We start from the raw sequence: 17,549 nt of genomic DNA on the forward strand, positions 1-17,549 counted from the left end.
GGATGAACAAAAACCCGGTCCCGAACAGGTTAATATGAAAATCTTTGGAAGCAGTTTCAATTTTGAAAATTCTTACCGGGTCATGATAAGTGGAAGAACTGCTTGTTACTCCACAAGGTGGTGGGACAGGGGCATTTCTTTCTACATGACAGTGTGGGTCCATGAAGGGAGGAGACACAGGAATAGTGGGGTGAGAACTGTGGTGGTGGTGGTGATGGTGGTGATGTGGAAAGTGGTGACTGTGTGTTGGATAACAACTTGAATGAGGATGTCCAAGGACATTGGGATTTTGAGATGATCCTCCACATGGCGAATGTTCGGGGCAACAAGATGGTAATCGTGGCATTGCTGGAGGGCCACCATCAACAGTGGTGCCAGTAGTCCTTCTGGAGTCACCTACAAAAAAAAAAAAGTCTAAACACCTTAAAACGCAATTGTAATGTGTCACTGGCCATGTTCATACATAGGGTACTTGTTATATAGTTTCAGTGGCAATACAGCACAATGAACGTGGATGGGTTTGACAAAACTCAACTCACAATCTACAGAAAAAGAAAAACGCACTGATTTGAGGGCAGGCGGCGGATTTTACCCAAGGGTGAAATTTGCGTCAAGCCCCAATTGCAGCAGTGTGTGAACATGGTCTTATACTTCAGCACTATCATAAACATATCAAGTATTTACATTCCTTCCACAGGATAAAGCTGGCTCATTAGTTGGATAGTTTTCATTCAGAACTAGCCATGAACTAACTTTTTTTGGGGGGATGTTGATAATGTCAGTCAACTGTATTGTTGGTACAAACCAATGCAAACAAAATGACAGAATATTTCAAATAGTAAATTGGTACACGAACATTTCGAATCAGACATTAGTGTTTAGTTTGTTGTAGTATGCCATGTGTAATGTGTTCATCTATTGTCATATGGAACCATGCAAGTATAGCTAAGGCCCCATGCACACGACCGTAAAAAACCTCCATTTTTGCGGACCGCAACTGCGGGCCGCAAAAATGGACCCATTCACTTTCATTCAACGCGGACACCTTTCCGTAGCACTACGGAAGGGTGTCCGTGCCGTGGAAACGTTCCGGGAATTATGAAACATGTCCGCTCTTTTACATTTTGCGAGCCGTGCTCCCATACTTTGTATGGGAGCATGGCCCGAAAATGCGGTTGTCAGTCGGCGGCCAGCCGTGCCCGCAATCGCGGGCCGTGATTTCGGGCACGGTCGTGTGCATGGGGCCTTAGTTAGTGCAGCATTTCCAACAGAGGCCAAATCTACAATCGGAGTAAATAGGTGTCTTTATAGTCACATTTCAAGCCGTTATTTTAGCTTTAATGCCTTTCAATGAGGCAATAATCCATGCTTTTTATAGGACAAAGACCCAGGATGTTGGCAGTGCTGCCCTGTCCGAGAGGACCTAACAGTCATAAGAGATAAAGCAGTCACCAAAAGGATCAAGGCTGGATTCACACACAGCATTTTGCTGCATCTTTCCATTTCTTTGTGGCGTTTTTAACGGTGTTATTTAATGCGGCCAGAAGTTACTTAAAGTCTGTGGTAAAATATAAAATTCACTACACAACTGCGTTGTGGTGTTTTTCAGGTAATTTTGTAGCCAGAGGCGTTTTTTTCCAAATGCAGAATATTCTGGTTATGGTGTTTTTTCAGGCGTATTTTTTTTCCCATAGTCTTCTCTATAGGATTTCAAAAACGCCTGAAAAAAAAAAAGGATAAAGTAAATGACAACACATGAAAAACACCACCAAAAATGCCTTAAAAAATTCATTATATTTTAATAATGTTAGCGGGTTCAGAAGCGTTTGAGGCAGTTTAAAAATCGACAGAAAGATTCTGTGTGAAGAAGGCTTAGATCACCAGAAAAGAGAAAATTAAACAAAAATGGTAAAGGTGCCCATACACAAAACAGTTGACCGAACCCACCAATTTTGGCAGGATCGACTGACTTTCTGATGTGTATGGGGGTGTCAAGACTTTGCCCCGATGTCAGATATAGTGGGGTAGAAGGATTGGGCATGTTGGATTTCAATATAGGAGACTAGCCGCTGTAGGGGAAAGGAGTGGACCACCCAAACTTCCACTGCACAATATCAGCTGTTCAAAGGTTTTAGGAGCTAGATCCACAGTGATCTGAATGGATTTCTGCTAAGGCAGGAAAAGGGTTGTATTAGGGAGCCAACCCCTTTAACCCCTCAATGACCGGGCCTGAAAAGGCCTTAATGACCAGCTCAATTTTTCTGTTTTTACCCCTCTGCCTTTCAGCAGCCATAACTTTTTTATTTTTTCATTGACGTGGCCATGAGGCCTTGTTTTATGCAGGAGATATTGTATTTTTTTTTTCTCTCAGTTTTGGGGTAGAAAAAATATATATTTTTACGGTGTGAATATAGCAAAAAGCGATTCTTTGCATAGTTTTTCTTGTTTATATTTTATACTGTTCATGTTTCAGGCTATAACCAGTTATATTAATTCAGGTTATTACGGTCGTTTAGATACCAAATATGTGTAGGTTTTGTGTCTTTATTTAATGTAGGGACAATAAAATATATTTTATGCAAAATAATAAAAATTTTTTGGTACTTTTTTTTAATCCCGTTAAGGGATAACTTTATTTACAACACATAGCGTGCCCTAACAGCAGGCTTACTGAACAGACCGCCTTGGGGTCCTTTCTAGGACCCCAGGGTTGACTGCAGGGGGATTCCCTGCTCTTTGATTATGTCACCGGGTTTCCCGTGATTATGTCACGGACCGCCGCAATCCAAGGGTTAAACAGGTGGGGTTCGAGTGTTTTCCGACCCCAGCTGTATTTAGCAGGCTGCTCTAAGATCAGGAGCGGTTAGTTACAGATCCTGCTTAGAGGAGCAGCACTCATCAGCCTCTTCTACAGCGACACCAAAAGACGTCGCTGTAGACTAAGCACCTGCACTGCCTGTCATCAAAGGACGGTGGGTGGTCGTTAAGGGGTTAAAGAAAATCAGACATCATAATTTTACACTGATTGTGTACAAGATCGATAAATATTTTCTTTACTTGTCCAATGGTTACCATGATTAACCCCTAAAGGATCATGCCTTTTTTTTATTTTTGTATCGATGTGGTTAAATGAGGCCTTATTTATTGCTGGACAAACTCTCAAATTTCTACTGATTTACTTTAGGAGGGGGAATAGGAGAAAAAAATGCCACCATTTTATTATTTTTTTACCCTGTTCATCGCTGACCTAAATAAGGTGCATGTATTGGGAAAGAGCAGTGCTTCTCCATATGTAAGGCAGACCTCCCTGGTAAGGGCTCCCTCAGTCGTTTGTGACAAGCAGCTGGCGAGTCAGATTTGACAGAAGTGATTTTAAAGCTGCATAGGTCTGTCTATAGTTTCACCAAGCTCTGGTTTAGCAACATAACTGACTCCTTTTGTGTTTATTTTCTGCGTTTGTTATACAGATTTCAGGAGACAAATTTTAAGATAAGCTCAATTTATTTTAAATTTTTAAAAGAATTATAAGCAATAGGAAGTCCCAGGCTTCACAGTGTTCTGGTTGGAGGCCCAGTAGAAATACATTGAGAAGCCCTGATATTGACTGACTATGTGTAGGTTCCCGTTTTAGGTAAAAGATAATGGTAGTAGGCACGATTTTTATTATTAGATACCACCAAAATGTTACAACAGACCATTGGGGTAGATTATTTATGTTTTATATTTACATTAGATTTCCTCTGTAGCTGGAAATCACCAGATGTGCCCCATTATGAATCAACGGGTTCTGTTGGACAATGGTGGTATAAATTGTATGATGGATCCTGCACTGCGTCCTGGTTCAATGTTCTAAATGGAACCCATGACGATGTTAACAGAGCCAAAAACTGCTGTTATGTTCTGGTTCTAGCACTATGCCACTAATGATCGTGCAGCTGCAAACTGGACAAGACATATGTACCTCTTTAAAGTGTTATATGCAGACCACTAAGACCTATACAATCCATTAGTGGTCTGCTATAAGTTATAGCATATGAGCACCTTGGAAAGCAACTGCAATTAAAACACAGAATAAATCTTCAGAAAAAGTGGGTAACTTGGCTAAGGCCTCATGCACATGGCCATAGCGGTGTACTCGGTCCGTGATTATGGCACGGACGGCCGCAGTGTCGTCCGCAATCACGGACCGTGCACACAGATGTGCATTTATTTCAATGGGACCGGACCACGATTGTGGACAGTAAAAGAACTTGTCCTGCGTTAACGGTCCGCAATCGCAGCCCCACACGGTCCGTGTAAACCACAGTATTGTGCATGGGCCCATAGATATGAATGGGTCCGCTATTCAACCGCATTTTTGTGTATGAATTGCAGACGCAAAAACACGTTAGTGCGCATGAGGTCTTACACTGGTAACAAACACTTTGTAAACATGCTGCGTTACTTATCTTGCACTGATCTCGAGTTACAGCCTGTAATACAGTCCACAGCTACATTCACAATTATCTATGTATAAAAGTGGAGGTCTCCACCTGTTACAGTGCAAACTCTTATGCTGCAACTGTCTACTGTGACATCTTTAGTCCATACTTTTTGGAGGAGAGAGAAGATTGTATAACTGGTGTTTGACGGACTGGATGTTATTAAATATTAAGACTGTCAACTATTAAAAATATAAATAATACTACATGCCAAAGTGGAAAATGGAATAGCTTGGCTGCTGCCAAACGGCCTTAACTTCTCTTTGCTGCCAGCATAGTGCCAATGCAGCTGAACAGAAATTGGACTTACCTGCTGTCACGCCTGTTGTACTGTTACTTGGTGGGACAGCAGGAGCATCAGGCATTGTTGATGTCTGACCCACTGAGGGTCCTGAAACAGGATCAGAGGCCGGCTCTGAGGTAGACGAATCACTGGAAACAGTGCTTACAGGCTGAGACTCTGTTCTGCCAGAGGTAGTTGGCACAACTGTAGGATCTGTGTTAAAAAAATATATATAGATTTACACAACATACAAAAGCTAACCATTTGACATTTGTAAAAACTAGAATTTTCAAGGGAACATGTCATAAGGTTTTTGCAGTCTTCACCATGGGCAGTATGAAATAATGACAGGTGCCCCTACTTACTCTAAAGCGCAAAGTGTTTTCAGAGAAAACAGTTTTAACAAGCGCAGGTGACAGTCAACGTAACTGAAACAGACAAAGAGAAGTTGAAGGGGAGCCGCCCATCGGGTGAACCATCTGAGCCCGGAACTTATTAAAAGGCTGAGCAAACCTTTGGTGTCGTTTTTTGTAATTGTAATGTATGTATTTGGAGATTTTATTTTCCTCATATACATTTACGAAAATGTTTCCATAGGCTTTAAAACTATGTTTTCTCTAAAATGTTGTAGCACTTCAGTGAAAAACAGTTCAGTGTAGTGAGGGCACCTGGTGCGATTTCATGCTGCACATGGTTAGGGCAACATGTACTCGCTGAAGGTTCGCTTTAACTCACTTCACTTAACCCTAAATTTTCCTTACCTGTGTAATTACTTCAGCCCAGCAGCTCCAGAGAATAACCAGAAGGAAATGTCATAAGCTGGCCCAAAATACTCCCAGTGCTATATCCTTCACTATCTAATCAAAGGAAATTCCTGGGGGACTCATGATAACCCCACAAGTTCTGCTGTGAAAGCCAACCTAATGCAACGTTACTTAACGGATACACTTGTGCAATACACCATCATAGTAGGAGATTTCCCTTTCTATCAGACCAGACTATTTTGAGATGCACTAAAGGGGTTGTCCCATCAGGTCAGCGCTTACCCATATGCTAATTAAGGACCTGTTCACATCTGCGTTCAAGTTACCGGTAGCGCCGGTTCTGCTGAACGAGAGACACAACCGGTGCCTGATGGAAGCCATGGACTTTAATGGGTTTTGTGGGAGTGTCTGTGGTTTTACTGGAAACAATAGCAAAGCATGCTGCGCTAGTTTCTGGTATTTTTGACCAGATATGTGACGGATGCCCCTAACACAGCCTCCAACGCAGTTGTGAACTGGCCCTAAGGCATGTAGACTTCATAATTTCTCCTAGTGACCAGCTGCTCAACAGGAAGATCTTTAGCAGTGGGGTTATCCAGAGCAAAGCTTTAGGCCGGATTCACACGAGCGTGTTCGGTCTGTGATATTTGGACCTTATGTCGCAAGTATTTCCTGGACCAAAACACACTTCAGGGAGCCGGGCTCCTAGCATCATAGTCATCTATGACGCTAGGAGTCCCTGCCTCACTGCGGAAAAACTGTCCCGTACTGAAAACAGGTTTACAGGGAAGAAAGAAAGAACTCAAAATTAAAGTGATTTAAGAAGTTACCAGTGAATGGTCTGTATATTTGATAACTACATCCACAACACTGTCCCATTTTACAGAAAACTAAGGTTTTTCTTACAGTATACGTTCACCAGAGAGCAAAAATACCAAATATCCCAATATAGAATTGTTCCCTTAATAAGCTGCAAGCCTTAAGGTTCTCCATCGTTGCCCTCCAAAACAACCAGCAGGTGTATGTATAAATACGTAACAGGGGCTTTTGGCTTGTATTCTACACAAGCAAGGTAGACATACCATCTTCATCTACAGTCAGGTCCACAACTTCAGTCGCATTTTGTCTTAGAGGCTGAATAACCGTGGAAACTCTACTGCGACTCCTGTGCTCCTGGGATCTTCCAGATTGTGAACTTGAACTTTGGCCCCAGTGAGATCGAGAGTGTCCAAGTGAGGAACGAGATCTAGGGGAAAGACAAAGTGCCTGTCATTGAAGATCTTAAGCTACACATTTTTAAGCTGTTGAGAATGAGATCAATAAGTGTTCCATTTTTGCTATTATTAAAGAAACTATAACATATTAAATTGATCTATTGATCAACGCCAGACTAGGTTATACACCGTGCTTTAGCAGGATGCTAAAGCACAATACATACAAGCCTTAATATTTTGGACTAGCCGAGGCTAAATACTGACTTGACAGCAATAGAGATGATGTATCAGGATATAAAGTTAGCATTTTATGCATCAAAATCCACCGGTGTGTCTGAAGTGCAGCAGTTCTGCAAAGAGAATTGGGATAACAATACCTCAACATTGATGTGAAAGCCCAATATCCGATTATGGGTGGTGTACGGTTGCTACCATAGATTCTAAAGATGGTTTTCCCAGCACAGCAAGGGAGAGTATATTGCTAGGATATGCTGTAACCTATTGATCAATGGGGGCCTGGTAGATGGGGCACCCACGATGGCTAGAACTAAAGCGCCAGTACACTGCATGATTTTTTTATTTTCCCTACACATTTTTTTTTAACCCAACACTAAGCAGGTACTGCAATGCAGATGCACTCACTTGAGTAGGGCTGAACTGCAATTCTCTGCACAGTCCCTGGTAGGGAGCGACACTGGCAAAGAAATTGGCTAAGGGGGCCGTGGTCCCTTAGTGCTAAGGATCCGTGGAGGTCCCAGCAGTTGGAGCAGTAGGTGACGGCATGTACTAGCAATATATGCTATAAGTTACTGTGATGGGAAAATGTCCTTTAACCCGTTAACGCACCTTGACGCGCCGGTACGTCAAGGTGCAGGGGGAGAAGTATGGAGCGTGTTGTATGGAGCATGGTTTGGACACTAAGGATTTAAATGTAATAACTGTTCAAAGAATATTCAGTGTGACAAGTACCTGATAATGGAGACCGATGGAAAATAAGAAATAGTCTTTATATCACTGTATAAGCCAAGAACATTCTGATCAGGTAATAAAAACAAAATACAGATCTAACTATTTCTCCGAAACACAATGTAAACGGCGCCAGCCATAAAGGGTGAGTTCACAGCGTTGTCAGCAAATGGGTTAAATGCGTTCATTTAATTTGCTTTGTGTGTGTGAGGAGGAAACTGCACAGCAAGCAAATTTCAGGAGCCTGTGGAAAATACTCCAACCGCCTGTTTATTCCATAGCAAGTTCCAAATTATCTGGGCCTCTTCCATTTCACGCTGGAAACAGACGGAATGTTTAATAGCTCCTCTTGAGAAACCGGCTATCACTTCATAGTAATTAAAGATATTCTTGGGTCAAGAGACAAAATAGTAAACCTTTCAATAACAGCCCGTCCTCTGGTTAGGGATTAGTCTATATATAAAAGGATCAGTATATGCATTTATTGATGTAAATCCCTATCTGGGTTTAGGAGTCTGGAGGGTGGTCTTACTTTAGGAAAACTGACAAACACAGAAAAAAAACTGCCCTTTGGACTTGTAAATTAATCCTCAGGGGAGAGGACAGGCAAATTCCTCACCTAACTAAGACCAGGATCACACACAGTTTTGATGCAGTTTTTAGCCAAACACAGGAATAAACACAAAAGGAAGGAGACATCAGTCTTTTCCTTATACCTTTTTCCTTTATTTTGTGTCCACTTCTGACTTTGGCACAAAAAACAGCCAAAAAATAACATCAAAGCAGTGTGTGTGATCCTGGCCTAATAGTTACAAGTACACTAAGCAATCTGCTCTGTCAGGAGACGAACCTCAACGGCTTTGGCCAAACTGCAGATCTGGTTTACAAAAGTAGCAGATGACCAAGTACAATGAACAAAAGTCTTCACAAAATATGCCTATCGATAGCCATCATCTCCCAGACGGTTGTGAACAGGCAGGAAATTTGATTCTTATTTACATGGACTAACAAACACTCTAATCTCTAGGGTATTGCAATTGTAAGGTATATAATCTAACTAGGTTGAAACCAAAACCTGATTGCATTGACAACGATCATTCAAACCAGAAGCCTCAGCAAAAAAATGCAACTATGGTGTCAAACACAATAATCTAGTCCTATTTCTTTAAATGGACACGAAATAAAAAATAAAATAAAAAAACACAAAAAAAACCCCCACAAAACATATGCTAATCTAATAGTATACCTAAGATATGCCTACTTTGTAATTTACGTACTGTTAAAACATATCTATTTTATCCGTGCAAATTCTGTGTGAATTTACTGCAACTAGGTGTCTACCTTTATGTAATCTGCTGTCCATCCCCTGTTGTCAAGCAAAATGCGTCCCTAGTTACAGACGGACTACAGAAGGTGAGGATGTGTCTCTTCACTGCCTGCGAATAAAAGTCTATTTAGAGGGGAGGCTGAGCTGGAGGAGGGAGCAGAGAGAGAAAGAGACACACTGCCCATACAAGTCTAAGGAGAGGGGGAAAGTAGCAAAGTGCGAAAGACACAAACAACTTCCTGGTAAGTGTTTTAGCTCATCCCACGTCTGGATTCTCAGCTACATTACTGCTGTATAATTTCCTCCATTCTGCTGCAGCTTCTATATAAGTGATAGAGATCTCTTCCTTGTGTGCAGTGTATAGAAGACATGATACCCGTTAGGCTCCACCCACTAGCTCAGGGACAACTGAGAATTAGGATTTGTTCACATCTGCTTTGGGACTCCGTCCATGGGTTCCATCTGAGCTTTCCATCAGGGGAACCCAAACTGAATCAAACGGACAACATAGGGTTCCGTTTGCATCGCCATTGATTTCAATGATTATGGATCCGGTGCAAATGGTTTCTGTTTGTCACCGTTGTGTAAGGGTTCCGTTGTTTTGAAGGAATCAATACCATAGTCGACTGCGCTATTTATTCAGTCAAAACAACTGAACCCTTACACAACGGTGACAAACGGAAACTATTTGCACCGGATCCATCACCATTGAAATCAATGGCGATGCAAACGGAACCCTATGATTTCCATTTGGATTCCATTCATGGGTTCCCCTGACGGAAATCTCAGACAGAACCAATGAACAGAATCTCAACACAGATGTGAACGTAGCCTTCGAGATAGAGCCTGCAGAGGGGAAACTGCTAACTAATGCAGAATACAAGTCATATAATGGAGAAACATAGTGGTATTCCTCATGTACACACGACAGCTTATTCTAGAGTCATCTGAAACGTAAGGAACGCTTTTAAGATGGGTCAGAGTATGTGCAGAAAACCTAAATCTATAAAGAAGCCTTGTAACCAGTCTATCCACTCGATCATACAGAGGTTGCCAATATCAATAAATATTAGGAAAAAATAAATCTATTTGGTGTAAGATTAAGCTCACGCGTCCATTTTCTAGATTATTTTAACTAATGAAAATATTTCCAAACCTTTCCTTTAGACCAGATAGAGTGCAGTTTTACGTTTTATTTTTTTTTCCAGTCAATAGCAGAACAGTGTTTAAAAAAAAAAAAATAAGGCTTAATATTAGTTCTATACCTCTTCTGCTTAGGACTAGAATCACTCATACAGCAAAAAAAATATATAAATAAAAAAATGACAAGTAACCGAAGATGTACCCCTATCTTTTGTGAGTGTTGGCGCTCATGCTCCTGCCCTTGGATTCAATCATCGTTTTTTTCCCCCAACCCATTCTGTTCCGTTGTTTTGAAAGAAACATTTGCATTAATATCTTTATTGATTTCAATAAGATTTTTTTTCTGATGGCAAAGGCATCTGTTGGCTTCAGTTAGCCTCTATTCTGCCAAGTTTCTATTGTTTTTGGAAAGTAGAATAGTGTAACCGGCTATCCTATTATACCCAGTAAAAAAAGGAAATGGAAGCCTTGACGTTAGTGAGAACAGATTAATAAAAATCAATAACTAAGTCAAACACTAAGCCACCATGGCCAGCCTACATAAACAATCCATATAAACACTGTTTATAGGAAATATTATTTGCTCAAACCTGTAAGTTTCACCGACTGTCACAATTTCTACTTCACTGTCAGTTGAGGTAACGTTGATTTCTTCATTGTTGGCAGGAACTTGGGGTGTGGATGAAGCCTCAATGACTACAACGTCCTCATCAATGCTACCTGTGAAATTAAAGTAGTATATGTGAATTCATAAAGCATCATTTATGAAAGCCACGGACCGCATCCACATGGTTTTAAAAAATAAAAATAAATTTAAAAAAAATCACTGTTTGTATGAAATTAGATGTGTCAATATCCATTTATGATATTTTTATACCTACCATAATCCCCTTCCCTTTCTGTGCTTTCCCATCCAATCCCATTTTACTTTAAAGGTTTAAAAAACCCATAAAGAATTAGAAAAAAAACAAAAAAGCTTTACATTGCTCATCCAGTTTGAGACAGGTGCTTTCATGTAGTCCAAAAGTAGAAGTACTGGTGGCGCTCTTGCTCAGTGCAGATTTAGTTTTTTACCTTTGCAGACTGTACAGTTGTTCGCTAGGGATAATCCCTTTATGTTAGCATGGCCCCGCCAGCAATAAGCTTATTTTAGGGTGCTCTACTGATAGGCCCCCCCAGTGATCAGATGTGAACGGTGGGGAACCTATCAGCAAGTGTTCAATTAACCTGCAGCTTTTTATTTGGGGAGGTTAGTATTAACCAGCCGGAGAGAATGCTGCACATTCCGTCATAGTGGCCAGAAAAGTAGCGTTGGGATTCCCCTTCGTACTCCTCTGACAGGGTTAGGGAAGTAAATATTGGTAAAGGGCTTCTTAAGGGATGGAGAGTGTAAGGGTATGTTCACACGTACACGTTCGATACGCCTGAAATTACGGAGCGGTTTTCAGGAAAATACAGCTCCGGAATTTCAGACGTAAAGGCAAGTGCAGGAGTTTTTCGTAGCGTCCATTACGGACGTAATTGGAGCTGTTTTTCTATGGAGTCAGTGGAAAACGGCTCCAATTACGTCCCAAGAAGTGACAGGCACTTCTTTGACACGGGCGTCTTTTTTACGCGCTGTCTTGACAGCGGCGCGTAAAAAAAATGACCGTCGGCACAGAACATCGTAAAGCCCAATCAAATGAAAGGGCAGATGTTTGCCGGCGCATTGGAGCCGTATTTTCGGACGTAATTCGAGGTTAAAACGCCCGAATTACGTCCGTAAATAGGGTGTGTGAACCCAGCCTAAGAGGTTTACCAGGCGTTTTTTTCAGAGATCTCTAAATTGAGTTGCAAAGGAATGGTGTAGCTAAAAGGTATCTAAAGCTTCCACTACAAGGCATCTGAAATTTAGAAGGGCATAAGCAGCAGAAAAGTCAAGGTTAGGACAAATCAAATGGGTCATGTATATATATATTTTTTAATTTAAAATACGTAACTTACTGTAGGACAGTTTGCTGTACACTTATGGTCACTAAACGGCGAATTCTATCCACTTTCATCAGATCTGCTAACCAGTGCCACAATAGGTCGATAAGGGTAGGAGACACCATTTCAACAGTCGTCTTGTGCAAAGAGCAAAGTTCATGCAGCGTAAATGACTCCCCCTTTTTGAAGGCTGAGCCATTGAAGGAATGGATGCGGCTAGAAGGTTGAGATGGCCATACACTTAAGATAGCAGTCAGCCGAACGATCGTCTGCTCGACTGCTATTCCTTACGACTCCCCCATACGCATGCATATAGGGAAAAAGCTGCCGCTATGTTCCTCTAAAGTGTATGGCCAGCTTAACACTCACTCTTGTTAGTGGTGGGCAAAAGGATTTGTGAAGAGCTCCACTGACTTGTATTGGTCAGTGTGCAGTCCATTGATAAAACAGTACACGGGCGAGAAATACGCTAGTGTGAATAGGTTCTTATATTGATGCGTATAAAAAAAATAAAAAAAAGTAGGGTTCAGTATCTGGCCTGGTATCAAGGTGGGTAGATTCATACAGAGAAAAGTTATAACCATGTTACCCAGAAGAACAATAAAAACAAAAAGTGAACCACTTCACAATTTTTTTTCTCTTGCGTTAAAGTGGATCTGTCATTATAACATTCTGATCAGCATGCATGGCACGCTACATTGCAGCAGCCAACTGCCAGCTTCAGCGTAACTTACTTAATGCCCATGTATTCACTGGAATAGCAACCAAAACTCACAATCTTTATGCAAAAAAAAAGTGTTCTCACCATCATGGTACCACGATCACGGTGTGTACACACTTTTCCATGCTGCATTTTTAAGTAGATTGGGGAGAGGGGGGTTAAGCCAAAAATGTAGGGATAGTGTATGCAGGAAAAAAAGAAAAGCAAAACCAAAAAGACAAAACACACAAGCCCCGAAAACATGCTGTTTTATACACTGGTTTTGACCAATCCTGCAAATAGGGCATTATTCACATTCGATTTGCGTCCACAGAAAATGGACCGCTTTTCGTCCATATGAATGTGCGTGTTGGGTCCATGTGGTTTCATGCGTTTTTCTCCTCTGCAAGCACTTCCTGGCTTCACTTTTCTTTTTCTGCATTTCTTTAGCAGCTGAACCGTATAAAACGGACAGCACATGGATGTCATCCACGTGCTGTCAGTCTTTTTCATGCACCCATAGACTTCAATGGGCGGGCCTGGTCCGCAAAAAACGGCCAGAATAAGGCATGGATGGGTCAGTGTGCGGTCTGTTAAAACGGACAGTACACGGAAAAATACGCTTTTATGTTACCCATAACAAAAATCCATACATAGAACAAAACATGTGGACCACTTGATCAATTTTCTTCTTGTGTTCAAGAGGATCAGTCATTATAAGATGCTTCCACATTTAAAAGGCAGCATAGTATGGGGATAGATCAACTCTGTTAACCCAAAATGGTCAAGAGCGGTTTTCGGCCGTTTAACCCCTTAGATTCCTAGGCAGCTATTGACCGCTGTATCTATGTGGTTGATGCGATCACCGTGTGCCGATGGTTTCCATGACAGCCGGGGTGCCTAAAAAGACCCCACCTAAGTCTGCCAACAATATGTATTTTAGGCCCGCCAGAGACTAAAAGAATGCCTGTCAGTTTTACACTGATGGGGTAATACACGAATACAGAATAGTTGCAGTAAAGTCGCCAAAAAAAAATGAAAAATCCCAAGTGAAAAAAAACAACTTTTATTATATGAGAAAAAAAAGCAGTTATGCAGAAAATAAACCCTCACGCAGCTACGTTGGCAGAAATAATGTAAACGTTATGGCTCTTAGACTATGGCAAGACAAAAACTAACTTTTTTTTTGTGAATTTATTGTGCAAATAGCAAAACTACATAAATCCGGTATCGCCGTCATCTTAACGACCCGCAGAACAAAGTTAATGTTATTTTATACCACACGGTGAACTGTGTAAGTCAAAGATGCAAAAAATAATGGCGGAATTGGTTTCTTTTTAAATTCTCCCCCCCCCCCCAAATGTGAATCAACAAGTTAGATGTACCCCAAAATGGTGCTGTTAAATACAATTCATTCTGCAAAAAACGAGGCCTCACACACACCTATGTCTACCAAAAAAAAGAAGGTGGTACGGATCTTCGCATGCGATGATGGAAAAAACTGAAAAAAAATGGTTTGCTCATTAAGGCCCAAACCAGGCTAACCACTAAAGGGTTAATAGAAAAGTAAACACTATAGATATGTTTCATAAGAGCAGGTGCCAGTTATGGGCCCAAAAATTATATGTAAGTGACTCCTATTGGGTAATCAGCGGCTTCTATTTATTTTTCTCAGTGTTGGGCTTCGTTCACATCTGTGTCAGGGCTCCGTTCAGGGGTTCCGTCTGAGCTTTTAGTCAGGGGAACCATGAACGGAACCCAAACAAAACAAACAAACAAACAAACAAACGGAAACCATAGTTTTCCGTTTGCATCACCATTGATTTCAACGGTGACAGATCCGATGCAAATGGTTTCCGCTTGTCACCGTTGTGTAAGGGTTCCGTCGTTTTGACGGAATGAATAGCGCAGTCGACTACGGCATGGATTCAACCAACGACAGAACCCTTAAACAACGGTGACAAACGGAAACCATTTGCGCTGGATCAGTCACCATAGAAATTGGTTTGTTGCAGTTTGTATTCCGTTCCAGTGTTCCCCTGACGGAAAGCTCAGACAAAATCCATGAATGGAGTCCCGACGCAGATGTGAACGAAGCCTTAGTTGTGTGCTAATGGAAACAAAAAAAAAAAAAAAAGCTAAAGAAAAAAAGGCACCCTGATTTGAGACTGCAGCTTAGCTATATTATCCGCTGGGAGTCTGAGGTAGTGTGAATTACATATCTGGTCTCATCAGAGGCTCAGCCTGCTGCTCGGTTCCTCCGCTATTCTTGACACTGCAGCTCGGATTGCTCAGACTGGCTGCTGTGTAGAAGCACAAACCCGCCACAAATACACTAGAAAGTCACAGTGCATGGAGAGCAGATTTCTATTGCAGGATAAAAAGAATGATTATAAAAGTTTCAATAAAGGGGGTGGGGTCCAATTTGAACTTCGAAATAAAATACAAAAGTAGGATTTTATGTGCATCTAGTCCTCGAAACTAGAGATTCCCTGCTGATTGGGGAAGATTTTCTGTCATTACACTAAAACCAGCTGCTCCATCTACTGCCACCTATGGCAACAAACTACTTCTTGTCAGGCAAAAGTATTTATTTAGAGCCACTGCCAACAACCCTCAGTTAATTGGGATTCATAACCAAGGAAGTGGGACAGAAAAAAAAACAAAAAAATTCCTTACCACAGGATTTGGTAATAACAAGGTGTAACTAAACGTAAAAAAACTCTTGACATGTCAGAAGCTTTGATCGGTGGGGTTTGGAGCACGGGGATCCCCGATCGCGAAAATAAAGCGGCAGAAGCGCTCGGGTGAGAGATGAGCCACTTCGTTTCTGATCGGATTTCCTCGGCGCGGTGTATGGGCACAATAGGAGGTATACGAGTTCGTTCAACGCTCGCTCACCTTTCCAAAGAAAGCCGATCAGAAACTAAGCAGCACATCGCTCACCTGAGCGCTTCTGCAGCTTCGTTTTAGCAATCAATGTGGGTCTCTGTGATCCGAACCCCACCAATCAAAACTTCTGACATGTGAAAAGTTTTTTAAATGTTTAATTAACCTTTACAGTATAGACAGATTTAAAGCAGTTGTCCACTACTGGACAACTGATGACCTATCCACCGGATAGTTCATCAGTATATCATCTGTGCAGGTCAGATACCTGGACCCCACACCGATCAGCTGCTCCGATTGCCTGTGGGCAACGGATGTCATTGCACAGTATGCAATGTACGGAGTCGGAAGCAGTTGGCCGAACTGCAGCCCGCCCACTATTCCATGACTGGAGCCATCTGCTTCCGGCAGGGACGTCCGCTGCCCAGAGGCAGCTGATCGGTGCGGGGTCCAGGTGTCAGACCCGCACCAATGATATACTGATGACCTATCTGGTGGATCGGTCATCAGTTGTCTGGTAGAGGAAAACCCCTTTAAAGCCTTCGTACACTTTTTTTGTTACTGCATTGCAATGTACATTTTCTGCCGTTTAGCTTCTGCAGCTTGCATACAATACTGTACGATGCAAGCTGCTCGATCCCGTCAGATGGCTTTGTCGGATCAGTCTGCAGCCTCCCTCTTACCCTCTCCAGAACGCTAATCTAACTTTATTAGATTTGAGTTTATTTTATTTGAGGTTAGACTAGCGTTCTGGAGAGAGAGGGGCTTCAGACTGACCCAACAGAGAGCCGTCTGACAGAATGATCACAAGTGTCCATAGCCTTTAAGAAAGGGTTGGAAGTCTTCCTTGAAAAACACCATATACAGGAATACTAGTATCAACGTAGATCCAGAGATCTGTCCAATCACCAGTTTATTCGCTTAAAGTGTAGCTAAACGGTCAAACTTCTGACATGTCAAAGTGACATGTCAGAAGTTTGGATTGGTGGGGGTCGGAGCACGGAGACCCCCACCAATTGCTAGAACGAAGCAGCCAAAGCACTCGTGTGAGCGCCCAGCTGCTTCGTTTCTATTCGGCTTTTTCCGGAAATAAATGTATCGGAGTACGGGCTCATACTTTCTATTGAGTCCGTACACCGATACATTCATGAGGCCGTACTCCGATACATTTATCTACGGAAAAAGCCGAATAGAAACAAAGCAGCTGGGCGCTCACACGAGTTCTTCAGCTGCTTCGTTCTAGCAATTGGTGGGGGTCTCAGGGCTCGGACCTCCACCAATACAAACTCATGACATGTCAGAAGTTTGTCGAACATTTAGCTGCACTTTATAGACAAAACAAAAGTGGGAAATGGTGATGGGGTCAAAGTTTACAAGAGTAATAATATTTTTTCTCTTAATGTGTGTTAAGAGAAAACATTGTATTACCAGTGTATATTGATGGTCACTGTTTCCAATCAAGTTTATCAATGTTACCCTAGTGACTAAAATTATTACTGAAGAAGCGGGGAGCGCCATCAAAGGGTCATTCTTTGTGTATTTTTGGATTATCCAGTTTCTAGTTCATGGCATATTGGTTTAGACCATTCAAGGGTGGTTTTTGCCCTATCGCAGGATCACGGTGGTAGCTTTTGAAAGCATAATGCATGAACCATTCTACTTCCCCAACTAAATGGCAAATACAAAAATTCATGACTTTTTTCATAAAAGTAGAATATAAAAGCCTTCTTATCGGGTTTTAAAAACTAAAAGCAGTTATGATATCTTTTATACAACATTTATACCTTTGTCCTTAAGCAATACTTCTGACGGTA

The 17,549-nt window shown here is 41.7% G+C and overlaps 1 protein-coding gene across 5 annotated transcripts in view; it reads right to left on the minus strand.

Moving 5' to 3' along the window:
• Nucleotides 1–17,549, minus strand: part of RNF111 (ring finger protein 111) — an 80,048-nt gene that overhangs the window by 24,652 nt on the left and 37,847 nt on the right. For 4 of the 5 annotated variants that reach the window (XM_075857934.1, XM_075857931.1, XM_075857930.1 and 1 more), the window contains exons 3-6: nt 10,769–10,898; nt 6,611–6,774; nt 4,792–4,977; nt 77–396 (exon numbers count right to left, since the gene is read on the minus strand). In XM_075857934.1, coding sequence (XP_075714049.1) covers nt 77–396; nt 4,792–4,977; nt 6,611–6,774; nt 10,769–10,898 — 800 coding nt within the window. The remainder of the gene's footprint in view (nt 1–76; nt 397–4,791; nt 4,978–6,610; nt 6,775–10,768; nt 10,899–17,549) is intronic. The other variant, XM_075857933.1, reaches the window with a different exon arrangement.

The sequence above is a fragment of the Rhinoderma darwinii genome, chromosome 3, assembly GCF_050947455.1.
Source record: "Rhinoderma darwinii isolate aRhiDar2 chromosome 3, aRhiDar2.hap1, whole genome shotgun sequence".
NCBI lineage: Eukaryota > Metazoa > Chordata > Amphibia > Anura > Rhinodermatidae > Rhinoderma > Rhinoderma darwinii.